The 24,835-nt window shown below is 58.4% G+C and overlaps 1 protein-coding gene across 3 annotated transcripts in view; it reads left to right on the top strand.

Moving 5' to 3' along the window:
* Positions 1 to 24,686, top strand: part of DAGLA (diacylglycerol lipase alpha) — a 61,756-nt gene extending 37,070 nt beyond the window's left edge. For all 3 annotated transcript variants that reach the window (XM_041773766.1, XM_041773768.1, XM_041773767.1), the window contains 19 exons: positions 52 to 190; positions 590 to 801; positions 2,145 to 2,246; positions 2,694 to 2,832; positions 5,990 to 6,077; positions 8,133 to 8,267; positions 8,809 to 8,886; positions 10,605 to 10,729; positions 13,608 to 13,761; positions 14,165 to 14,248; positions 14,354 to 14,431; positions 14,998 to 15,078; positions 15,849 to 15,991; positions 16,317 to 16,385; positions 16,722 to 16,794; positions 18,074 to 18,270; positions 19,106 to 19,235; positions 19,720 to 19,907; positions 21,243 to 24,686. In XM_041773766.1, the coding sequence (XP_041629700.1) occupies positions 96 to 190; positions 590 to 801; positions 2,145 to 2,246; positions 2,694 to 2,832; positions 5,990 to 6,077; positions 8,133 to 8,267; positions 8,809 to 8,886; positions 10,605 to 10,729; positions 13,608 to 13,761; positions 14,165 to 14,248; positions 14,354 to 14,431; positions 14,998 to 15,078; positions 15,849 to 15,991; positions 16,317 to 16,385; positions 16,722 to 16,794; positions 18,074 to 18,270; positions 19,106 to 19,235; positions 19,720 to 19,907; positions 21,243 to 22,197 (3,126 nt within the window). In that variant the 5' untranslated portion in view covers positions 52 to 95 and the 3' untranslated portion in view covers positions 22,198 to 24,686. The remainder of the gene's footprint in view (positions 1 to 51; positions 191 to 589; positions 802 to 2,144; positions 2,247 to 2,693; positions 2,833 to 5,989; positions 6,078 to 8,132; positions 8,268 to 8,808; positions 8,887 to 10,604; positions 10,730 to 13,607; positions 13,762 to 14,164; positions 14,249 to 14,353; positions 14,432 to 14,997; positions 15,079 to 15,848; positions 15,992 to 16,316; positions 16,386 to 16,721; positions 16,795 to 18,073; positions 18,271 to 19,105; positions 19,236 to 19,719; positions 19,908 to 21,242) is intronic.
* Positions 24,687 to 24,835: the final 149 nt, after the last annotated feature.

Below are 24,835 nucleotides of genomic sequence, written 5' to 3'. Positions count from 1 at the left end.
CTGGATGCCACAGCAGCCCAGGCAGCCACAGGGTCCTCTGCTATCTTTCAGGAGGTGAGCACCAGGCCCGCTGAGCCTCTGCAGAGCTGCCAGCCATGCCCGGGATTGTGGTGTTCCGGCGGCGCTGGTCTGTGGGCAGTGATGACCTCGTCCTGCCAGCCATCTTCCTCTTCCTCCTGCATACCACTTGGTGAGTCTTAGGGCTGTCCCACAGGCCTGGAAGAAGGCTTTCTGGCCATTTGTCCTGACCCTGCCATGCTCCTGGCTCCTAGGAGTTGGTGTCTGGAACACACACCGATTAGGGAGATACCTGCGTGGAGCCCAGAGACCCTGCCTGACCACCACTGGACCTGGCACCATCACTGGACAGGGCTGCCACTGCCCTCTCCCCAAAGCTCGCAGCTGAGCTCCCTACTCTCACTTCCCTGTCCCTGGCTGCCAGTGTCCCCAGAGGCACCAGATACCAGGTGGATGGTGGTTCTGAGCCTGAAGCAGTTGAAGCCCTCCCCCTGCGGAGTCCTCCCAGCTGGCCAGGGACTGTGGGAGGTGCCCAGACTGCCCGGCCCCCCTCATGTGTGCATCTCCCCAGGTTTGTGATCCTGTCTGTGGTGCTCTTCGGCCTGGTCTACAACCCAAATGAGGCCTGCTCCCTGAACCTGGTGGACCACGGCCGCGGCTACCTAGGCATCCTGCTGAGCTGCATGATCGCCGAGATGGCTATCATCTGGCTGAGCATGCGCGGGGGCATCCTCTACACGGAGCCCCGCGAGTCCATGCAGTATGTGCTCTACGTGCGCCTGGGTAAGGGCCACCCACCATGAATGGGGGCTGCTCCAGACCACCCCCACCTCCTGCTCCTCTTGGGCTCCATCATTCACTCAGCCAACATTTGTGGGGCATGTGCGATAGGCCAGGCCCTGGGCTGGCACCAGGGTCCAGCAGCAAACCAGCAGACATACTGGGCTTGTGTTCTAGACCAGGGGTAGGAAGACTGTGACCTGAGGGCCACATCAAGCTTTCCATCTATTTTTGTAAATAAAGTATTATTGGAAACCAGCCACACTCATTCATTGATATACTCACTTGTCTCTGGCTGCTCATGCGTGACTGCAGAGAGCTGAGTAGTTGTGCCAGAGCATAGGACCCACAAAGTCTAAAATATTTACTCCGGCCTTTACAGGAAGAATTTGTTGGCCTCTGTGCTTCTCTTCTGCTACTTTGAACTTCTTCCCCAAAGAGCCCCCTTTCTCTGGAAGCCCATCAGGGGGCCAGATCAGCTCCCTGGAGGGCCAGTCCATGTCTACTTTCCGGGCTTGGGTTCCAGCTGCCCCTCCCAGTCTTTCCTAGCAACACTTTTGTCCACTTCTAGGAACTGTGCTAAGCCTTTCCCCCTTATTAACTGAGGGAGGAGCATTATGGGTCGCCTTTATGGATGAGGAATCTGGGCTCAGGGAGGTTAATTAGCTCCTTCAAGGTTACATGGCTAGTGTGTGTGTGTGTCAGAGCTGAGATTCGAACCCAAGATGTCTGTCTCCAAAGCCTGGACTCTCAGCCACCACAGGCGCTGCCTCTGGAGCTGGGTCCCTAAGGCTGTCCCATGCCCCTACCCCACTGGCCTAAGCAGGGCTCCTACCTCCTCCTGCCCCGAGGGCTGGAGCCTCCTTCTGGGAAATAGCAGTCTCCATGAGATGAACACTCTCAATTCTCTGCAGTCCTGTAACGCAGACATTGTCACCCCATTTTACAGATGAGGAAGCGGAGGCCCAGGGAGATTAGGTAACTTGCCTAAGATATGTCTGATACCACCAGAGTTCATGAACATAATTCTAAAATCCTGAAAGAACAGAGAAATGCCTCTCTGTCATCTGCTTTACCAGTCACCCTCTCAGGGAGGCGTTGGGGGCCCTGAGGGCACGTAAGCTAGCAGAACAGAAAGGTGGTGGGGCAGCCACACTCCCTGGGCCCCATCCACCATGAGGTCTGTGCCACGGGTGGGGGTAGGGGTGGGGGGTCGGGGTCTGAGGCCCCTGCCACAGAGCTGGCTGGAGGCCCTGCGGCAGGAGGAGCCAGGTGGAGGTCCCAGGACCCTTCCCTGGCAGGCCAACCATGGCCGTCCTTCAGCCAGGGCCCTGCTCTCCTTGCAGCCATCCTGGTGATTGAGTTCATCTATGCCATCGTGGGCATCGTCTGGCTCACTCAGTACTACACCTCCTGTAATGACCTCACTGCCAAGAATGTCACCCTCGGTATGTCCCGCCAGCCCAGGGGTAGAAGGGACAGGTCAGTTTAGAGAAGAGGAAGCTCAGGCACCTACAGGGTGCAGCGTCTGTGAGAATGCTGGGCAGGATGGTGGCTGAGGCTATGGGCTTCATCCTGTGGTCTGCCATCCTTCCACAGGGGAACGGAGTATGTGGGGGAGGGGGGGCAAGAGCAGACACAGCAGCCCAGGGCAAGAGTGGAGGGCCCCTCAACTCCTCACCAGAAACCCCCAGAGCTGCCTGCATATGTGTACCAAGGCTGGGCCTGGGGGGTCATGGCTCAGCATGGGCCAACCAGGTGGCCAGAGGCTGGGGCCAGGGGCTTTGGAGCCCTGTTGGTCCTCAGGAGCTGATGATGATGGGGAGGTTTCCATCTTGAGCCCGGGAGGTCACCCCAGCACCCCTGCCTCTTGCTTCCCACTGCTTCCCCCGCAGGGATGGTTGTCTGCAACTGGGTGGTCATCCTCAGTGTCTGCATTACTGTCCTCTGCGTCTTCGACCCCACGGGTCGCACCTTTGTCAAGCTGAGAGCCACCAAGAGGCGACAACGCAACCTCCGCACCTACAACCTTCGGTCAGTTGGCCTGCTAGCAGGCGGGTGCCCCATGAGAGAGGTGCGGGCGGGTGGGTGGAGCTGGCCCCGGGCTTCCCACACCACCTAGCGAGTTGTGTGGGCCATGGGCATCAGTTACGGTCTTAGCCACTCCCTGCCTCTGTTTCCCAGTCTGGAAAGTGGGAATAGTGACAGCTCCTGTCTCACACTGCTACCATGAGATTGAAATAAAGTACGTGTTCATTAAATGGTGCCATTGTGACCCTTGGCACCATCTTCAGTGCTCTTAGCCACAGCAGTCATTGTAGCAGGAAGCATGCCTGAACCAAGCCAAGCACCATGTGTACTAAGTGACAGCAGTTCTAGGATGAGGCTGTCAGCATCATCCCCATGATACAGACAGAGCTGGGACATGGAGACATTATGTGACTTGCCTGAGTGACACAGCTGGTATACAATAGGGCTAGGCTTAAGCCCGGGCTGTCTGGCTTTAGGACGCTTGCTCCTAACCACTAGGCTAGGCTGCCTCTAGGATTAAGGGGGCTGGAGAAGATTAATCAAGGAAGGCTTCCTGGACAGGCTAGGTTTTGCACAGTGTTTTGAAGAAAGGAGAACACTGTGCCATGGTAAAGAAAATGAGACTTACAGGGTCACAGTAATTCTTGTTTAGTGAAAGAAAAAGACTGGGGGGGGGAGTGCTTCCAGGGGGTGCATGGTGACTCTTGTTAATTGAGTTTCTACTATGACTTAGGTCCTGTCATGAGCCCTTTCCCACCATCAATCCATTGGATCTTTTTGCTGACACTGGTGCCCTCAAGAGACTCTTCTACTGATGAAGGGTCCAAGCTCCACAGATGTTGGGTGCAGACCTGGCCCTCCATCTCCAGGGCAGGGCAGTCCAGGGCCCTCAGCCAGGGCCCAGTGGGAACTCTGTTCACCCCACCCTCCTGCGGCTCTGCTTTCAGCTCCCCTCAGGGCCTCCACGTCAGCTTGGCATTGCAGCCAGAGCCATACCCGCTCCTGGGCTGGCCACCTCCCAGCCCAAAATACCAGATCTTGGAGCCAAGGCCCCAGAGCTCATTTTCCCTCCCGGTGGAGCAGGCCATCAGCATTCATCCCATTTTGCTCATTCTGAGCATACGCCCCCACCTGACCTGGTTTCTGGGCTCCTGGGGCCCTGGGACAAAAAATCTCCCCTCCCTGACTCTGGGTAATTGCCTTTGGGGCCCAGGGAAGCCAATGCCTTTGCAGTTGAGGGGCTGTCATTTTAATAAGAAAGTTTTCCTGTGGTTTCAGGCCCTGTGAGGCTAAGAGGCCTCAGAGCTCACAGCTCCCACCTGTTGTGTTTTCTTCAGCTCCCCGCAAGGGTTGGGAGGACAGCCTAGTCTGAAGCCTGGTGAGGGTGATCACCTCTCAGGCTGGTCTCAACTGGTCTTCCCTTGGCTTAGAAACCAATAGTTTTTCTAACAAGGACATTTTTAAGCCTGCCTGCCCACCCTTCATCCTCTTCCAGGTTTGGGGACATGCACAAGCCTCATCGTGCCACACCGACAGGTTATTTTATCATCTGGAAGTCAGAAAGCTGCTTAAGTCCTGGTCCCTCTCCCCTTCCAGTGAAATCTGGTAGGGTTTGGGAGATGGGTTCCTCCCAGCTTTACTTCCTGGGAGCCTTGACCATGATCTTTGCAGGGGTGTCTGCCATGCCTTTGCTTTAGTGAGCCCCAGGGAAGAGGGGTGCTGGGTCCACGAGCTTGCTGTCCAGCTTCAGTATCTCTCTGCCTGTGTTCTCTGTAGCCTAACTGATGCATCAGGCCAAACCTGTCACTGGCTCCATCTGCCTCCTGGTGGGTGTAAGGAAGAGGTGGTGCAGGAAAGTGCACAGTCAGCACTTGCATCAGCAAGAGAGGCCTAGCAGGAAATACTCTCCAAAAGTTTAAAAGTCCATTCGATTAGGAAGGGTTAAAGAGTGTGATGCTCTGGGATGCCGGCTTGCCAGCATGTTTTTCCTTCATCAAGCTCTTGGCAGGTGGGATGTTGGTTTATGATGTAAGGCTGCCCGAATCCCTTAGAGCTGGTAGATTGCAGAAGCAGAAATTCCCTTGTACCCTCCTACCGTTTCCTAACCCCTCCTCTAGCCCTAGAAACTCTGTGGCCTTCCCTGTCCTTAAGGCCCACTGCCTTATGGAACCAGGGCTGTGTGAAGCAGCCCTTAGCTGCAGAAAGACGGCAACAGGCTTGGGAAGGAGGGCCTGGCCTCTCACTCCTGACGGATACTAAGTGCCTTGCAGGCATTCTGGGCCACCCGTGCCTTCCCCTACTGACCACCAAGCATCAGCATCTGAAGGGACTGGAGGGAGGAGAGGGCACATGCCAAAAGCAAACCAGTCTCTTCTTGTTCAATCTGGAAACTTAAGTATTTAATGTTGGGTTTCTTAAACTTATGCTCAAAACACATGGGCTTCTGGGCACCCAGCATGGGAAGGGCTTCTGTGGAGAATTGGCCAGCTGCTCTGCCTTTGGATGCAGACTCTTGGACACCTGACTCCCTGTCAGAGCAGCTAGACACTTTGGGGCTGGAGTGCAGGAATGGACAGGCACCAGCCATGCAGGTGAAAGGGGCCCCCAGAGGTGGCCTTGTCCCCTCTGATGTCACAGATCTAAGGAGTTGGAAGATGGCAGAGCCCCCTGTGCCTCTTAAACTTTTCCCGAATACAGAAAGGATTAGGTATCTGAAATCCTTTCAAGGAGAGCATGCCTGTCCAACAGCTCTGCTCCAGCGAACTGGCCAAGAGGCCCAGCACCCTGCTGGGGTATCCCAGGGCTTGGGTTAAGCCGTTGGACACCTGCACCACAGGGCAGCCCCCGATTTGGGCTACCACCTCTGAAGCCCCCAGGGAATGCAGGTGTTCAATCCACCAAAGGTTGGGAGCATCGCTGACCATGTGCCATCCTAGGCCAACAGGGGTCCCCTCAGGGAGTGCCATGCTGGCTGACGTGTCACCTGCTCACTGGCCACCCAGCTTTGGCCAGGCCAGGCCTGTTTTCTCCTAGACCCTCTGCTGGGGCACCATTGGTGTGATCCTGGGAACAGGCTGCCCTGTTCCCATCACATCTAGGGCATGGCTCTTCTGGTCCCGCCCTCTGACCTCACACATACCAACTCTCTCTCCATTTGCAGGCACCGCTTAGAGGAGGGTCAGGCCACCAGCTGGTCACGCCGGCTCAAAGTGTTCCTCTGCTGTACTCGGACGAAGGACTCCCAGTCAGTAAGTCGCATCCCCAGGCTCACATCCTGCTGTCAGCCACTTAGGAGCCCTCACTCCTTGGCAGAGCTGGGGGGGGGGGGGGCAGGGCTACTAGAAGGGGGTGGGCAGGGCTACTAGGTTTTAAGCAGGAGCAAGGTGACAACCTGTTATCCATTGACCGACTCCCTCCAGCATGTGAAACAGCCAACCCTTGCTTTGGCAGGGGGACGGACAAGTGCCAAGACTTTTCATCCACCCCCTGGGAACCTAGAGCCTAGTTTAGGAGAGCAGATACTAAAAAATCAGGGTGACCCATATGCAAAGCAAAGCAGCATGTCACCAGCTGCAAATGCCTCTGGAAGATCTGTCGCAGCTGTCAGGTGCTGAGCCCCAGACACACACAGCTGGCACTTCATACCTGGTGCTCAGAGGAGGAGCCAGAGGGGCCCGGTCTGTCAGTGCCAAGTTCTCCAAAGGAAGGCAGGCTCAGCCAAGGGTGGCTCCTGGAGGGGAGGTAGGGCCCTTGGGGTCCTTGAGGCAGAGCCACTGGTACTGGCAGGGCCCTTAGAGACCACCTAGTCCCTACCTTCACCTGCCCCTCGTTTTGCAGATCAGACAGCTAAGCCCAGAGAGGTGGTTGACTTGTTCAGAGTCCCACAGCTAGTTAGTGGCAGAGCCAGGGAGGTCAAGAGACAGCTCCTCTAAGCCAAGACAGCAAGTGCCCTCCATGAAGCCATCGGAAGCCTGAGTGGCTCCTTCCCATCAGCAGCCCCTGGTGATCTCTAGAGTGAGTAATCAGGTATAAGAAATCCCCCCTCTCCCTGAAGGCTCCTTGGTGGGTGGAGAGGGGGGGTCTAGGGGGATACATCCCCCCTCCAGGGCACATGGCAGAGTTAAGGCTGATGTTAGTAGAGCTTGGAGAAAAGGCAGGACATTGTGGGGAGGGATGGCTCAGGATCTGGGTCCTGTCAAACACTGGCCTGGGGATCAGGTCCAGCCCAGAGCATGTTTTGATCATTCTGTGCTGTGTTGCTTAAAATTGGAATTGAGTGCCAGCATGAAAAATCAGGGCATTCATATACAGTTTCATTTTTCTGGATCTGGCAGTGTGGGCCCCTTGCGGGGCAGTCAGCCGGAGCGAGTAGTAGCTAGCTCCATTTGGCCTCATTAGGCCTTTGAGTTTGCAACCCCTGATTTTTCTTCTCTTACAAGTGCCAGGCACTCAAGAGCGAAACCCAGCAAGAGAACCACTTGCCATGAGTTTACTCCCATGACAGCCTCCCCTGACAGGTTAGGGAAGAGGCTCCAGACTTGCACTTGGACTCAGGTGGGAAGGATGCTGAGCACATGGACGGGCCTGGCTGCCTCTGCCTATGTGCCTCCTGCATCTTGCCCTGGGCTCAGGCTGGCCCGAGGACCAGGCTTATGGGGAAGCCAGAGGGGCCACTGACCCAGCTTCACAGCCTCCTCCAGTCACATCATGAGGGTCCCTGAGCCTGTAGCTATGGGGAGCTGGGGGAGAGGGCCTGATACCCGGAGGCTCAGCCCTCAGGAGGCTTTTCAAGGTCACAGCCAGTGGGAGGTGGGAAGAAACTCAGCGTGGGGAGGCAGCAGCCAGGAGCTCAGTTTCGGCTTCTCTGCTAGAGAGAAAGGCGGAGGAGAAACAAGCCAGGCCGAGCAGGCCTTGATTCCTAGTGGCTTGGGAAAGAACAGGAAATGGCTCACGTTGGCATCTGTGCGTGGTAGGAGGTGATGGTGAGTGCTGTAGAAGCTCTGAGGACAGAAGAGGGCCGGGAGGTGGAGGACGGACAAGGTTGGTGGCTGTCCCAGACAGCTCTGGCCAGGTCTGCGGAGGCCAGGAGCCCAGGCTAGGGCCCTCGGGGTTACGGCTGTGGAAGGCCATGTGGGGTTGGGCCTGGCTTGTGCCGTGCAGCTGCCAGGGGCAAACTGGCACTGAGCCCACGGCAGACCCCCAGCATGGAGGGATTCACGCCCCATCTCTCGCCCTCTTTCCGCTCCCCTGTCCCTGCTTCCCACCCCCCCATCCCCCCACCCCCCCGGCCCCGGACCTCACAGGACGCCTACTCAGAAATCGCCTACCTCTTTGCCGAGTTTTTCCGAGATCTTGACATCGTGCCATCCGACATCATCGCAGGCCTGGTGCTGCTCCGGCAGCGGCAGCGGGCCAAGCGCAATGCCGTGCTGGATGAGGTGAGTGCCCACCCTCCTCCAGGCCTCTCCCCACTGCCCTGCTGCCACTGCTCCTGCTCCTCAGGGTCCCTCAGGTTGCCCCCTGATATCAGCTCCCCTTCCTCTCCCCCTGGCTCATCCCCTCAGCAACCACTCCTGGCCTTGGCTTGAGCAACTTCCCTCTGCTGGGCCAGTCACAGGAAGCTTCTAACCACAGGGCCCTCCTGAATGATGCTCAGTGCTTCGCCCTTCTGCACCTGCCTCCACCCCCACCCCAATACCCCAATCCTAGATGAGGTCTCCTGGCATGCCCTACAAACCATGTGACCTTCAGCCTGGTCAGAAATGCCCCAGAAGCAGGGGAGGGGGGGAATTGATGCTTATGGTGGAAGGGGAGCAACTGGAAATGTGAGGAGACCTCATATTTGGGAAGAACTAGAAACCACACCCTCCTTTGGGTGTTCAGGCCCTTGGGAAGCAGGCAGAGCCTGGGGGGCCTGGAGCACCTTTCCCAGCCATGCACCTGGACCCGGAGCAGCCACCTCCACGCATGGTTTTACAGGCGAACAACGACATTTTGACCTTCCTGTCTGGGATGCCAGTGACCAGAAACACCAAGTATCTCGACCTCAAGAACTCGGTTAGTCAAAACAGCCCGGGGCCCCTCTCCCTGTGCTGGGGTGGCCTGAGGAGAACACCTGCCCAATCCCCTGACAGTGCAGGCTACATCTGCTCCTCCGTGAAGCCTCCTGCAGCTCTCCATGGAGCCTGTCTCCTCAGTTCACACCCCTTCCCCCTGAGGACTGCCCCCATCACGTGGCTTCCATGGTCAGAGCCCTGGAATTGGCTTCCCCACACTCAGCATGTTTGGTTCTGGCCCCTTGAGACTCTAAAGTGCCTCAAAGGGGTGAGCTGCTTATAGAGTTGCTGCTGCTGTCATCCTAAAAGGCAGCATGACATAACTCATTGGCTTCGAGCTCATCTGAGCAACGGAACCTCTTCTCAGGCATCTGTACTAGAAACCCAGTGTTTCCCAGGGAAAGGTGGGGCCGGTCTTCTGGCCCAGGGAGGCACTGTGTGGCCTGGGCTGATACTGGCCAGTGGCCTTAGGAGCAAACTGATTCAGGGATGCATCAGCTCCGCCACCGTCACTGTGACCTTGAGCAAGTCCTCCATCCCCTCTGAGCCCATTCCTGCATGGGTCATGGTGCTGGGCACACCTTCCACCCAGAGCTCTAGTGGGGAGGACCTGAGCCATTCTGAGTCTACTATCTCCATCGGGACTTAATAGGAAGGATTCCTCCCTTGTATCCAAATCTCCTAGAAAAGCCTCCAGTCTTTGCCTGTTCCCACCACCCAAGGCAGGTGTGTGTATCCCCGCTGCAGATGGCCCAGTCCAGCTCCCGTGGGTCACCCTGGGCTCTCTCCCCACCTGAAGGGGGAGGGGCCGGAGGCGGGCCTCAGAGCCCTGAGGTGCTGGAGTCCCTGCCTGCCACTTGGGCAGATGGGCCAGCACCCCACCCTCCAGCCGTAGCAGCTCCGACCTGCAGGGAGGATAATTGCCTTCTCCAGCTTGTTCCTAAAGAGCAGACAGAGCTGGCCCGGGGAAGCTTCCAGCCCTCTGGGCCCTTATTAAGGTGCTACTTATTGTACTTCAGAAGATGACTAATCACCTGTTTTAACTTTTACAAGGTGACTAATCCCCCCTAAGTGCAGGAGCCCTCCAGTGCCTGGCACGCCCAGGACACCTGTGCCTCCTGCCTCCTTTGGGCTGATGACAGGAGCCAAGGCCTCAGACACTAGGTTTCAAACTGGCGCCTTTCTCGGCAGAGATCCCAGTCTGCTCCAGATGTCCCTGGGGAACCAAATGAATCTCCCCAGCTTTGCAGACAAAGAACCTGCAGGCTGAGATAGGGTTGATGACTTATCCCATCACCCAGTGTCTACAGGGTCAGATATCCCGCAGCTGGAGGGCCCAGGGCCTCTCAAGGCTAAACTTCCCTTGCCAGGCTTGATTGTGGAGGAGGGATGATTACCACTCACCCCTTCTCTAGAAAACAGGCAAGGAAATCGATCCAGTGCTCCGAGTGTTTTTCTGTCCCCAAATCATTAATTCTGAGGTTGGAGCATCAGTACAGGTCCCAGGAGGCTTCGTGCTCTGGTTGCATGGAGATAATTAGGGAAATGCAATTATCATCTGGAGGAGCAGCCCTTCCTCCAAAGCAGGAGCAGGGTCAGGCCTGCAGTCCTTGGGGAGGCTAGAAGGGCCACTCCCTCCTCCACCCAGGGGAGCCATTCGGCCTACAGGCCGTAGGCAGGAAGGGCAAGAGGTGACCGCCTTTGCCTCCTTTCTTCCAGCAAGAGATGCTCCGCTATAAAGAGGTCTGCTACTACATGCTCTTTGCCCTGGCTGCTTATGGGTGGCCCATGTACCTGATGCGGAAGCCTGCCTGTGGCCTCTGTCAGCTGGCACGGTCCTGCTCGTGAGTACCCCTGTCCCATCCTTCCAGCTGGCCAGCATGTGTAGAGGAGCAGAGGTCCTGAGGCTGGGCCAGCCTGTGTGAGAGTCTCCCTAGACAGACTGTGCCTGCCCCCACCTCCCCTGTGGTCTGAGGCCTGCATTGCTTCTCTTCCCCTCCACCTCTGGGCCTTGACCTTTCTAGTTCTGCATTCTCCTTAGGTGGGGAAGAGCTCAGGCTTTGGGATCACATAGTATTTGGCTTGAATCCAGATTTTGTCACTTACCACCTTGGGCAAGTCACCCTACCTCTGCAAGGCTCAGTTTCTAGATCTGTAAAATGGGGCTGGCAATACATACCTCCTGGAGTTGTTTTAAGAGGATTCCATGAGAGTCACCCAGCCTCTGGCTCTGCTAGTTCCCTCCTGTCCCTATCTGCCCCACTCAGCCACTCCCCTCTACCTACATCCTTCTTTCTGCTGTTCCTGACCTGTGCTCTGCCTTTCACAGTCCATGGAGGCCTCTAGAGGGCATCGAGAAGGCCCTTTAGTGAAAGACTTTGAAGCTCTTCACAGGAAATTGGCAAGGCACCTGCCCCAGACCTGCCCACAAGCCCCATCTCTGGGGGCCGGGTGGACCCTCTGCTTTCCTAAGTGGGCCAGAGAAGGGCACAGTTCCAGGAGGGGAACTGGGCTTGGCGTCTCCACTCTCAGCCCAGCCCAGACAGAAGGAAGGCTCCCTGGCTTCCTGGTCTAGAAAGGGTGACACCCCATCTGTGACACCCCTGCTGCCATTGGGGCAGCCACACCCTTCCTGCAGTGCTCTTCATTTCTGTGGAGAGCTGGGTGGCTCTTGGGACATTGTTCTTCCCATCCCCCAGTGACTCACAGAGTGAGTGGACCACCCTCCCCATGCCTTTCCACAGCTGGCATTCCTCCCAGTGTCCTTGGGCATCCCTGCCACTGCTGAGGAGCTTCTCAAAGTGAACACCAGACCAGGAGTCTGGAGACCTGGGCTCTGATAGGCCCTGCTCCGTTACCACTGGGACGGTGGGGACAACATCTATGCAGGCAGTGTCTGTCCCGCCTGCCCGTGTGGTATTTCAGAAGCCAGGGAATGGCTGGTAAGCTGGGATACTGCTGTCCATCAGCTTCTCAGGGCTTTGAGGAGAAAGAAGACCATCCTCAAGTCGTGGTGTCTGTCCCTGAAGACACCAGTGGTGGCCACATACCAACTGAGGCTGGAGAGAGGAGGCAGCTGCCTGAGAAAAGGAGTTGCTCCCAGACCTAGGCCAGCCCCAACTTGGCCCAAGTCTGTGGGAGCACCCCCAGTGAGTGTTGAAGTGGTCACCCACCCCAGGCCCGGTAGCTTCCAGGGGCTGGAGTTTTCTCAGTGAGGCCTCTCTTTTTTGGGGAGTATGTAACAGTCCCTTAGGTACTGCTTGGGTGAGGACAAAGTTCTCAGCATCACCAAAACTCAGGATTCTTAATAAAAATCTCCACTGTCCTCTCAAGACAGCGGCCTGCAAGGGCATGCTCTTGCTCTGGCTCCAGGGCCCGATCTGCTGGGTGCTGACTCCCCCTGGTGGCGGGAGGAGCAGCTGCACCCCAGCAGGGTGCCCCCTCCAATGCTCAGCTGTTCATTTGGAGGATACCTACTATGTGCCTGGGGCTGGGGCTATAGCTATAAACCAAGCAGAGCAAACCCTGTCCCGTGGAGCCATTGCCTGGTGGGGAGGTATGGACAGTACACAGACAAGGACACATAGCCGGTAGGAACCATGGACGCTTTGGGAAAAAACAAGCCGGGTGTGTTGTCAGGCTGGGGAACTCTGGCAGGGCGCTGGCTGTGCTAGAGAAGGTATCCAGGTGGACCTCACTACAACATTTGAGCAGAGGCCCAAAGGAAGGGAGAAGTCCTGCCATGCAGTCTGGCCGAGGCATCCAGGGGCTGGTAGGAGAGCCAGTGTGGCTGGAGGGAAGTCGGGGTCAGTGAGCCAGAGCACTGGGGCCAGAGGGGGAAGTGCCATTGCCCCTTGCAAGGACTCCAGCTTTTACAATGGTTGAGAAGGGCATCACTGTCGGGTTTTGAGTGAAGTGACATGGCTTGACTTACATCTCAGAGGGTGACTCCAGCTGCCAATTGAGAATGTCAAGGGCAGGACACCTGGGTGGCTCAGTGGCTGAACGTCTGCCTTCAGCTCAGGGCGTGATCCTGGTCCTGGGATCGAGTCCCACATCAGGCTCTCTGCAAGGAGCCTGCTTCTCTCTCTATCTGCCTCTTTCTTTGTGTCCCTCACGAATAAATAAATAAATAAAATCTTAAAAAAGAGAGAGAGAGAATGCTGAGGGCAAGAGTAGATGAGGGAGACCAGCCAGGAGGTCACCACAGCACTCCAAGGCAGAGATAATGGTGGAAGGGGTGGGCATGAGGGAAAGTGGTTGGAGTCTGTTCTGAATTTGAAGGCAGAATGAGCTGGTGACAGGCTGTGGGATGGGAGGTGGGACGAGGACCTGAAGCCAGCTCCAAGTACGGGGCTAGGCAATGAGCAGCCAGGCATGGAGGGCTCACGGAGCATGCGGGGGGCGGGGGCTGGTGGGGACTGGGACCTGGAAAGATGGCATGGGGGCATCTGGAGGCTGGGAGCAGGGCAGGTGGTTCTGTAGCTCAGAGGCGGTGCTTAATGCCAGAGACAGTGTCACTGTGGCCAGGGATGAGCCAGGGAGGCCACCAGTGAAGGAAGAGCAATCCAGGGGTGAGGTGGGAAGAGGGACCCACCAGGTCCCCTGCTGCCAGGAGGCCAAGTAGAGTGAGGACTGTGGGACTCCTCGAGGGAGGTTCGAGAGAGGCTGGTGGGGACAGTTGTCCCCGGGGCCTCTGAGCCCCCTGCCACCCCTTGCCAGGTGCTGCCTGTGTCCCGCGCGGCCCCGCTTTGCCCCAGGAGTCACCATCGAGGAGGACAACTGCTGTGGCTGCAATGCCATTGCCATCCGGCGTCATTTCCTGGATGAGAACATGACTGCAGTGGACATAGTATACACCTCCTGCCATGACGCGGTGAGGGGCCACACATCCTCCCCAGCCTTTGTCCTCTGTGGCCACAGGGGCAGGTGGGGCTGGGGCCTGGCCCCCCTCCCTTCCCCACAGCCTGGCCTGCTCCCCCTCTGGGGCTAGGAAGTGGTCCCGGACCCTACACCCAGCCCCAGGGCTTCTCAGCCCAGCCTTCTAGGGGACGGGATGGAGGGACTAAGCAGTGAAGCACTGGGGATGGGCGGGGGGTGCAGTCTCTGTAGACTCTGCAGGCAGGACAGCAGCCATCAGGGAAGAGGGGAGCTGAGAATGCCGGGTCGGCTGTGTGCCAGGTGGGGAGGGATTCCTTGGCCAGGAGACCTGCTTAGGTCACTGCCCAAGCCTGGCCCCATCCCAGGGCCATTTGGCTCACAAGCCACCCTCATCCTAGGTCTATGAGACCCCCTTCTATGTGGCAGTGGACCATGACAAGAAGAAGGTGGTGATCAGTATCCGGGGAACCCTTTCCCCGAAGGTATGCTGCCCATGGCTCCCAGCCCACCCCTCCCAGTGCCCAAGGGGTGTGCCTCTCCCTTTCTGTCCTCCTCACCCCACCCCTCACCTGTCCTCTTTCCACAAGGATGCCTTGACAGACCTGACTGGTGATGCCGAGCGCCTCCCTGTGGAGGGGCACCATGGGACCTGGCTGGGACACAAGGTACTCCGCCTTCTGAGCCCCTGAAGCCCCTTGCCTTCTCTCCTCCCCTGCCAGCACTCAGACCCATCCTGTTGTTGGGATGGGGGTTCCCCCGGGAGAGATGGATCAGAGGAGTCTGGATTCATCTAGAAGGTCCACTGTGCCCCCCCCCCCCCACAGTCCTGCCCAGCCCAGATCCTGTCCCAGAGGAGCCTGAAGAGGCAGCTGGGAAGAGACTGACTTATGTTATACACACAACTCTTTTGAGCCTCAGCTTTATCACCTGTGAAATGGAAATGATGTGGTAAAGTGTCCACCAGCCCCCACAGCCAGGTTGTTAGGAGGGCCAAAGGGGAAACAGTTGGGACAGGATTGGTGAGTCTCCAGTCGCTGGTTTTGCTGGTCTCTAAAAGACCTCCCTCCCAGGGCACCTGGTGGCGCATTCATTGAAGCGTCTGATTCTTGGTTTCGGCTCAGGTCATGAGCTAAGGGTCATGAGACCCAGCCCTGTGTCAGTCTCCTCGCTCAGCACAGAATCTGCTTAAGACTCTCTCTCTCCCTCCCTCTGCCCTCCCCCTGACGCCCAGGGAATGGTCCTCTCGGCTGAGTACATCAAGAAGAAGCTGGAGCAGGAGATGGTCCTGTCCCAGGCCTTTGGGCGAGACCTGGTGAGGCATTTTCCCTGCCAGGGAGCCCTGGCCATGCCAGCTCTGCCTCCCGCAAGGCAACACTGGGGGGCAGGGTGCCTACATGGTGGAGCTTCCCCCACTCCCTCTGACCCCTTCCTCTTTTGTACAAGCATTCCTTGGGCTCCCCTGTCCAGCCCCACCTGGTTATGAGCACCTACTCCATGCCAGAACTGGAACAAAAATGGTTCTGGCCAGGGGCTTCAAAATACCTAGCAGGCAACAAAGAAAAGTAATTACAGAACCCACAGGAAGGGTGTTGGTTTGGTGGGGGCAATCTGGATCCTACCCACCACCTGCTCCCTGGGCAGGCAATCCCCAAGGTGCTGCCAACTGCCCTTCCCAAAGCCAAGTAGTCCCTGGCCTCAGGAGGCCCCAGTCTGGTTGTTGGGGCACAGAAATTGGGGCATGCGAGCAAATGATTATAATAGAAGAAACTCTCCCTAGAATGTACATTTATCACAGTGAAGCGTAATCACCATACGTGAAGGTCTTCCACCAGTGTAGATGCTGCGAGCCTCTCCTGGAAAATCTGAAAGTGCTTCTCCAGGGTGATCCTCTGAACAAGATTTGGAAGGATGATAGGACTCTATTAGAAGGGTCTCCCCAAGAAGTTACTCCTGTGAGTCTAGGTTGGCTCTCCCTCTGCCCTGGCAGCCACACAGCACAGTGTCAGGACTCTGGAAAGAACCTGACTGCTGTCAGCCCTCCACTCAGCGAGGCAGGGCTCTCAGCCTTCTCTTGGTTTTCAGGGCCGAGGAACCAAACACTACGGCCTGATTGTGGTGGGCCACTCCCTGGGTGCAGGCACCGCTGCTATCCTCTCCTTCTTGCTGCGCCCCCAGTATCCTACCCTCAAGTGCTTTGCGTACTCCCCGCCAGGGGGCCTGCTGAGGTGAGTAGCCTGGGGCCTGAGGGTTGGCTTGGGTAACAGGAGGGGCAAAAGACTTGGGAGCTGGTCTGGGCAGTCTGGCTTCTGGTCTGGGGGCCTGGGAATGGCCTGGTAAGTGGAGGGAGGGTGCTCTGTCAAATGCCAGGCAGACTCCAGATCTACACCCAGTAAAACCTCACTGGTAGGAAAGGTGCAACAGGGAACAGGCAGCCCAGCCTGGCAGCTGTGAGCTCCCCAGAGGGCCTTGAATCAAAACACTCACTACAGGAGTGCTGGAGCAGGGCCCCGTCACCACCCCTGCCTGAGCACCCCCTGGCTTCCTTTGCAGTGAGGACGCCATGGAGTACTCCAAGGAATTTGTGACGGCTGTGGTTCTGGGCAAAGATCTTGTCCCCAGGCGAGTCGCAAGTCACAAGTGGCTCCCTCTCACCATGTCCTGGCCAGCTGTTCCTCCTTCCTCAGGGCCTCTTCCTCGGATTCCCATCTCCCAGGGGGATCCCAGAGCCTCCAGATCGAGAGGACAGGTGGCCCCACCCTGCTTGACCTCCCTTCCCTGGCTAGGTCCTGCTAAGCTGCAGACTCACCCCTACCTGTCCCTCCTACCCTGTGACCCTGGTGGCATGGTCTTCTCGATTCCATGGCTGCCGTGTGCCTGCCCCTCTGCCCCCACACCCCATACCTCTCCTGGTCCCTGGCCGGGCCAGGTTGATACCCCGCTTGCTTCCTTCCCCAGGATCGGCCTCTCCCAGCTGGAAGGCTTCCGCAGACAGCTCCTGGACGTCCTCCAGCGAAGCACCAAGCCCAAAGTGAGCCCCTGCCCCTCTGTCCTGCTTGGGCATGCTGGGCCTTGGGCACCTCATCTGTCTCATGCCTTGCCTATCCCTTGGCACAAAGCACAAGAGGGCCCAGCCATGAGAGGCCAGGCTGGGTGTGGCTGGTGTCCCAGGAACCCCAAGCCATCAAATTCCCAACACCTCCAGGCTCGTCTCACCTCCCCTACCGACCTGTCCTTGTACACAGGGGGAAACCGAGGCCCAGAGTGGGCAAGGGACTTGCTTTTACTCACACACACTGTCAGGACTGGGACCAAGGGCTCCTGAGTCTTGGCCCCATCACCCAGAGCTGCCTAAAGTCAGGGAAAAGCAGGCCCGAGGCTCGGTGCTTCAAGCTTATGATAGCAAGTCACTCTGCTGAGCCCACTGCAGTTCCCCAGACTCCACAAGCCTGGATGCTCCCACTGGAGGGGGTCTGGGTGCAGTTTGTTGTGATGTTCCACTGTGGCTAAGGAGAGGCTCAGCCATGCCTCAACCCTTATCAGGTCTCCGAGGACACAGGGGCCTCTTCCTGTGGCAAGCTGGCCTCAGTGTGCCAGGCAGGCAAGGGTTCTGTGGCCAGGGGCCCCAAGGCAGACGGGAAGGGACTAACTTGGACCAGCATGTCCTCTGTGAGCCCCAGGCTGGCCCCTGCCCCATTAACCATCATCTCTGCCCAGTTTGGACTGTTCCTAGTCTTGGTGCCCATGACCTTCCAGCAGGCAGGGCCACAGGCCAGGCACCAGTTGGCAGGGTGGGCAGGGCAACAAAGCCTTAGGGGGCCAGGCCTGCCTGCAGGAGTCTGGTTCCGGAAGGTAGAACTGCTCCTGTCAGCCCCAGGCCTGTGCACTCGTCAGGCCCAGGAGGCCAGGGGGCTGGGAGCCAACCCAGACGTGGCCAGGCCGCATAGGTACAGCTGGACTAAACTTCGGGCTCTGCTCTGTCTCCAGCGAAATGACCTAGAACAAATCCTTTCCCTTTGCTGGGCTGTTTCCCCATCCTCCAGATAAGGCCTTGACTGGTCTTCCAGCCCTGTTCTAGCCCTAAAATTCAACACTGTCATGTCACCTGTCCTTGGCATCTTTTCAGCCATCATGGCCACCATATGCCTTAGCCAGTGCCTCTTCAGGAGGGCACTGTTCTTCCCATGTCCCACGGCCATCCCAGCTCCCACCTGTTACCTCCGAACCCCCTTCTGAGGACCCTTCTGCTGCTGCCCACCCAGCCAGCCCTGCTCAGCTCTGTCCTCATCTCCCCACCTTGCCCTGCACAGTGGCGAATTATTGTGGGGGCCACCAAATGTATCCCCAAGTCGGAGCTGCCCGAGGAGGTTGAGGTGGCCACCCTCTCTAGTACACGGCTCTGGACCCACCCCAGCGACCTGACCATCGCCCTGTCAGCCAGCACCCCTCTCTACCCACCCGGCCGCATCATTCACGTGGTCCATAACCACCCAGCAGAGCAGTGCTGGTAGGTGCTGCATGCGATCCTGGGCAGCTGGGGTGTAGGGGATGGGGCTGTTGTCCTGCTTTGTCTCCCCCTGGGACTGAGGGCAGAGGCTGGGAGATGATGGCCTAGGACGCGGGGACGGGGGTGTCTCCTTTGGGCCTGGAAATGAAATAAAAGACCAGTCCAGAGCAGGACCCCAGGCTCTTCTCTTGACAGCCCCAGCCTTTTTCCCCAGTGTCAGGCCTTCCCTGGTGTCCCCACTTATGGTCCATTTCAAAGCAGATGCCCTGGAGGGGTCACCCTGAGACCTCAGTGGTCACTTGGCATCCCCTCTGGGATTAGTTGGCAGTGGGGGTGGAGGGAGGGTGGTAGGAGAGAGATGTGGGCCAGTAGTACATAGGCCTCTCCCACTTCATACTCTTTCAGAGGGTGGGGCTTGGACCCTCTGGCCCAGTGACAGAAGGCTTGTGGGCCGGGCCTCTCCCAGGCACAGGCAGGTGTAGGGTGTGTAGGGACTATGGCTGAGGCTCATTTGACATAAATGTTCCTGGGCAGCCCAGGTGGCTAAGCGGTTTAGCGCCACCTTCAGCCGAGGGCGTGATCCTGGAGACCCGGGATCGAGTCCCACATCGGGCTCCCTGCATGGAGCCTGCTTCTCCCTCTGCCTGTGTCTCTGCCTCTCTCTCTCTCTCTCTCTCTCTATCTCTATGGGTCTCTCACTAATAAATAAATAAAATCTTAAAAAAAAATGTTCCTGGCTCCCGTGGGGGTAGGGGTAAGGGCTCAGGGTGAGGCAGGAGCAGGGAGCCCAGGGACCACCCACCCTCAGCTTCCCTCTGGTCCCTCTGCCCTCCAGCTGCTGTGAGCAGGAGGAGCCCACATACTTCGCCATCTGGGGCGACAACAAGGCCTTCAATGAAGTGATCATCTCGCCGGCCATGCTGCATGAGCACCTCCCCTATGTGGTCATGGAGGGGCTCAACAAGGTGAGCCCCTGGGCAGCCTGGGCACTGATGCCTCATTAGAACCCTGCAGCGCTCTGCTGGCCGGACCTCCGTCCACGTGTGACAGGCAAGGGTGCGGACGCTCTGGGAAGTGGTCAGAACTTGTGTTCTGGTCCCCGCACCCCTGCTGTCCACACCACCAGGTGAGCCCCACAGTGGGGAGGGGTCTGTCTGGGAGACCCCCAGGGACCTGGCCCTTGACAGATGCACAGCCAAGCAGGGGGCATCCACAGACATCACCTGGCTGCAGAAAGCCTGGCCGTAGGGAAGAAGGCCAACTCAGCCCATCTGTGGGCCAGGCATGATTACAGGGCCAGTCCCGGGCCTTCCTGGTGGAGCAGGGACCTGGGCTCCACAGCAGGCATGGGGCTCAGCCCACCACATGTGAGTCTGGCCAGTTGCCCTGCCCCCACATGTGATTGTCACCCCTCCACCACCACCACCAGCTTGCCCGACCTGTCCCCAGGTGCTGGAGAACTACAACAAGGGGAAGACAGCCCTGCTTTCTGCTGCTAAGGTCATGGTGAGCCCCACTGAGGTGGACCTGACTCCTGAGCTCATCTTCCAACAGCAGCCGCTGCCAACAGGGCCTCCCTTGCCCACCGGCCTGGCCCTGGAGCTTCCCACCACGGACCACCGAAATAGCAGCGTCAGGTGAGCCCTGTTGCACAGCCCCACCCTGTGTGTTCCAAGCTTGAATGCTCTTTGTACACATATACATGCACGTGCTAGCCCCACTGGTGTTCGCATAGCTCTGCACTCATGTGCAGGAGGACTTGACGGTGCCCCTCTGCTTGCAATCGCCGGGTCTGCTCCCGTTGCCCACAGCTTGCCTTCACTGAAGCCCACGTGGGATAGTGGCCTTCTAGGGATGCACAGACCTGGAGCCACAAGCACATAGGTTCCCTCATGGCCGTGTAGCCCCAAACAGGTGGATGCCCGTGTGCTTATATACACACACACGTGTATTTGTAGTGACACTTACACATGCACGTACATATGTGTTCATAAACGGTAGCTCTCAGCACAGAGAGCCCCACGCAGGCATGCTCCTGGGTAGGACATCCAGCAAGTCAGAGGCTGAGACACACACACGGCATGCTAGGTTGGCGGCCATGCACCGGAGTGCAGGAGTGCACCTGTACCCACATGGAGCCACACAGACGCATATTTGGGCCACCTGACATACCGACGCCTGGTTTGCACACTCTACACATGACACAGAGCCATGCGCCCTTGCTCCCAGACCCACACACATTCCGTATTCACACACACTCTTACTGGGGTTATCTCTTAAAGGGTGGCTCCTGGGGGGTGGAAATCTTCCTGCTTCTCTGGGACCCTTCCAGACCAGGTCACAGATTTGGCCAGGAGGCTGCTCCTCAGGGTGGTCCCCAGATCCAGGCTCTTGGTGGGGACACCTGGACATCTCTCCTTGCCGTTCGTGCATTTCCAGCGCATGCCCACAGGAGGGAACCAGTGTGCACCGGCAGTAATTGTTGCATTCCTCCCCACACACACTTCCCATTTCCCTGTTCTTCCAGCCGGGGTTCTAACCCATGGCCCAGCTGGGAGGGACTGCAGTGTGAGGAAGAAAGCCAGCTCAGCCCCCAGAGAGGCACCAAGGGGTGCTGGCCCTGAGAGAACCAGTGGGGGCAGCTCTGGGCAGTGCTCATTCCCATTCCCCTCCCCCCTCCCCCCATCACCTCCTGAGTGACCTGGGGCAGCCGCTGTCTCTGGGCTCCAGGCTCCTTAGGCCTTCAGTGCCCCCCACCCACAGCATCAGCCCTTTTGCCTTCTGTCCTGGGTTCTTGCCAGTTGCTTTTTAAAAATATAAGGGTCTCTGCCCAACACTTGAATGACCACTAAGTTAACTCTCCCCTCCTCCCATCCCCAAGCTCCCTGCAGCCCAGGAGGGGGAGGGGGGTCTGTGTCTCTGCCTTTCCTGAGTCTCTCCCTGCTCACACACCTCCCCCCAACCCCCCATAGGAGCAAGTCCCAGTCTGAGATGAGCCTGGAGGGCTTTTCGGAGGGGCGGCTCCTGTCCCCAGTGGTGGCAGCGGTGACCCGCCAGGACCCCGTGGAGCTGCTGCTACTGTCTACCCAGGAGCGGCTGGCAGCGGAGCTGCAGGCCCGGCGGGCACCCCTGGCCACCATGGAGAGCCTGTCAGACACAGAGTCCCTGTACAGCTTCGACTCCCGCCGCTCCTCAGGCTTCCGCAGCATCCGCGGCTCACCTAGCCTCCATGCTGTGCTGGAGCGCGACGAGGGCCACCTCTTCTACATCGACCCCACCATCCCTGAGGAGAACCCGTCCCTGAGCTCGCGCACGGAGCTGCTGGCGGCCGACAGCCTGTCCAAGCACTCACAGGACACGCAACCCCTGGAGGCAGCCCTGGGCAGCGGGGGCGTCACCCCCCAGCGGCCCCCCAGCGTGGTGGCCAATGACCAGGAGGAGGAGGAGGGCGGGGGCAGTGGGGTGGCCCCCGGGGGAGAGTTGGCACTGCACAACGGGCGCCTGGGGGACTCGCCCAGCCCTCAGGTGCTAGAGTTCGCCGAGTTCATCGACAGCCTCTTCAACCTAGACAGTAAAAGCAGTTCCTTGCAGGACCTCTACTGCATGGTGGTGCCCGAGAGCCCCACCAGCGACTATGCTGAGGGCCCCAAGTCCCCCAGCCAGCAAGAGATCCTGCTCCGTGCCCAGTTTGAGCCCAACCTGGTGCCCAAGCCCCCGAGGCTCTTCGCTGGCTCAGCTGACCCCTCCTCGGGCATCTCACTCTCTCCCTCCTTCCCGCTCAGCTCCTCGGGTGAGCTCATGGACCTGACACCCACAGGTCTCAGCAGCCAGGAGTGCCTGGCAGTGGACAAGATCCGGACTTCCACCCCCACCGGCCACGGGCCCAGCCCCGCCAAGCCAGACGACCTGGTTATCTCAGCACGCTAGCACCCCAGGAGTGGCTGCCGGCCGAGGCCCAGGCCAGAGCAGGTGGCCCCTCAGGCTCCTGGTGGCTGCCCCCAGGGCCAGGCTGCTTTGTGGAGAGGCCCCTAGGAGCCAGTTTAGCCTCAGGCATGGGGCACTACTGCTGAGCTGGGGGTCCGCATCCCTACCTCAGCTTAGGACCACCAGGTGGCCCGGATCTAGGTCCTCCAGATTGGGGAGAAGGTGAAGCAGGGAGAAGCCTGGGGCAGCCTGCCAAGTGGGCAGGGCAGCACTGGCCCCTCAGCCTGACTACTCCACAGGATGGCCAATGGGCATGCTGACTCCCCATCACTGCCCTCTGCTGCTCTCACAGGGCCGAGATGGAGAGCAGCCCTCTCCCCACATCTTCACATTTGTAGCCCAGGCTGGCATCTGCCCTGGCCACCTCCCCTAGATCTGGTGCCTGCTGGCCAGCCCCCTGGGATAACCCCACACCAAGGTGGCCCGCAGTGCTGTGTATGTTTACAGATGCTGCTGGGCTGGGCTCAGGATGTATCCTCGGCTTGCAAGCCCCCTCCCGCCACCCCCTCACCCCAGCCTCTTCCTGTGTTTTGAGCAGGGAGGGGAAGCAGCCTGACTGCACAGAGCCCAAGGCAGCCACGGGGCCTGGAGGAGGGTGAGGTCAAGACTACCCCTCCTCTGCTTGGTGCCCGTCATGTCGATCCTTCTGGCAGCAGGTCCTGGGCACCCTGGCTTGCCCCATCTGCCTGTTACTTCCTAGCTTGCCTTCTATCCTCCAGGGATCCTGGCCACTCAAAGGGCGGAAGGCACAGGTGTGACCACTCCTGGCTGCAGAGTCAGTGCCCTGGGAAGAAGGAGGGCACCCAAATCCCCCTTCCTCTGAGGGCCCCATGCCCCTTTATATCACCCCTCTTTCCCCACCCAAGCAGCCTCAGGCCCTGGGATCTAAAACCACACATGCCTCAGCTCCTCCTCACTGGCCTGAGCTCTCTCCTGGTGGTAGGGCTTTCTTCCCTCCCACCCTTGAAGTCCTGTTGGCAGGAAATGGGGCCAAGAGTGGGGAGTTGTGGGACTTGGCTAAAGGGGGAGCAGGAGGGCCAGAGGCTCTGGGGCTTTCCTGGTTTAGCTGGAAGCCTCCACAGCCCCTGCTTGAGGTGGGTTCCTTCCCTGCTAGTTTGGGGGGGGGGGCAAGGGGAGTTGGAGAGTGGCCTGTCCCCAGAAGCCGTGGGTAGAAGGTTGTGCATGCGTGGGGCATGTCTGTGCATGTGCATGAGTGTGCGCCACTCCTGAGGAAGGGGCTGCTGGGGGCACCCACCCACTGCACCCCACCTGCCCTGCCTGCTTGCTACCCCTCCCCAGCCCACCAAGAAAATAAACTAGGATGGGGGCCTGTGCACAGGGGGCCATAGGATGAGCTCAGTTTCAGACATCGCCATCCCCCTTGTCCTACTTGTGGCTCTGACCCCGGGTTTGGAAAACGTGTGTGCTCAGGCGCTAACTGCCCGCTTGTGCCTTCGTCTCCTCGGAGGCATACTCCCCCATGCTGGCCCCTCCACGGCTTCTCCGGGGTGCCCCCCAATCTCATGAACACTGGTGTCTTGGCCTGTCCTGACCACCCCCATCCCTGTCCCACACAGCTTGGACGCTGCTCTGGGACCCCTGCCCACCCTGACAGATGGAGGCAGAGACCTGGGGTCTGGGCCTCCCTCTCTGACGCCCACCCCTCACGAGACTCTAGGATGCCCCTGCTGAGGGGCCTGCTGCTGGCAGAGCCTGGGCCCAGCAGAAGATGGAATCAGTGGCTCTCAGAGTTTAAAAAAAAAAAAAAAATCATAAATCAGAGTAAAGTTCCAACAAGCACCTCAGCCAATTATAGGGAGAGATTCAGTGTCTGGCCTTTTAATTCCTCTTCTGCCAGGGTGGGCCCTGGCACCTCTAAGGGGGCGTGGTACCCACCCACGCCCAGAACTGAGCCATCAGGGACAGACTCCCCACCGCAGCCACCCAGGGTTATAGACTTGGGGCTCAGGCAGGCTCGGACTCAGCCCTGGATGCCCCAGGGTCAGCCCATCCCAAACCCACCCCCTGCCCGCCACACTCCTGATGATAGGCCTCATCCACCCCTCTCCTTCCCCACACCACACTTGGGGGAGTCTGAGCCACCCCCCTCAGCCCAGCAAGGCTCAGACCCACGCCCACTCTATCCCCCAGACTGCAGCACAAACTTCCCCAGCCGTGAGCTGGCCTGTTCTCCTAAGGGGCCTGGGTGACCTCTATATGCAATCGGTGGTGAGCAGCTGGGCCGCACAGACACTCAGGCACTGTACGTGCCATTCCCCTATGACTTTTTGTACTTACTGTATGAAAGATCTAAACTAATATTGCTGTAAAAAGGAGAGACTAATTAATATAGCTTATTCTATAAATATATCTGTATATAAAGGTTTCTGTATATTGTATAGAGCTGTGTATAAACTGGATGTAGGAACGTGCTGGCTGCCTTGAGTAACCTCTCTTCCTGGCAGGTGGGGATGGGCTGGGGGGCTTCCTGCTGATGTCAGTGGTGGGTAGGGACCTTGAGACTGGCTCTCACTGCTGTCAAGCCCTGATCTAGGACCACATTTCGAGTCACAGTGAGGGA

Source organism: Vulpes lagopus, chromosome 11 (assembly GCF_018345385.1).
Source record: "Vulpes lagopus strain Blue_001 chromosome 11, ASM1834538v1, whole genome shotgun sequence".
In the NCBI taxonomy this organism is placed as follows: Eukaryota; Metazoa; Chordata; class Mammalia; order Carnivora; family Canidae; genus Vulpes; species Vulpes lagopus.
This window is presented reverse-complemented; position numbering and strand designations above follow the sequence as displayed.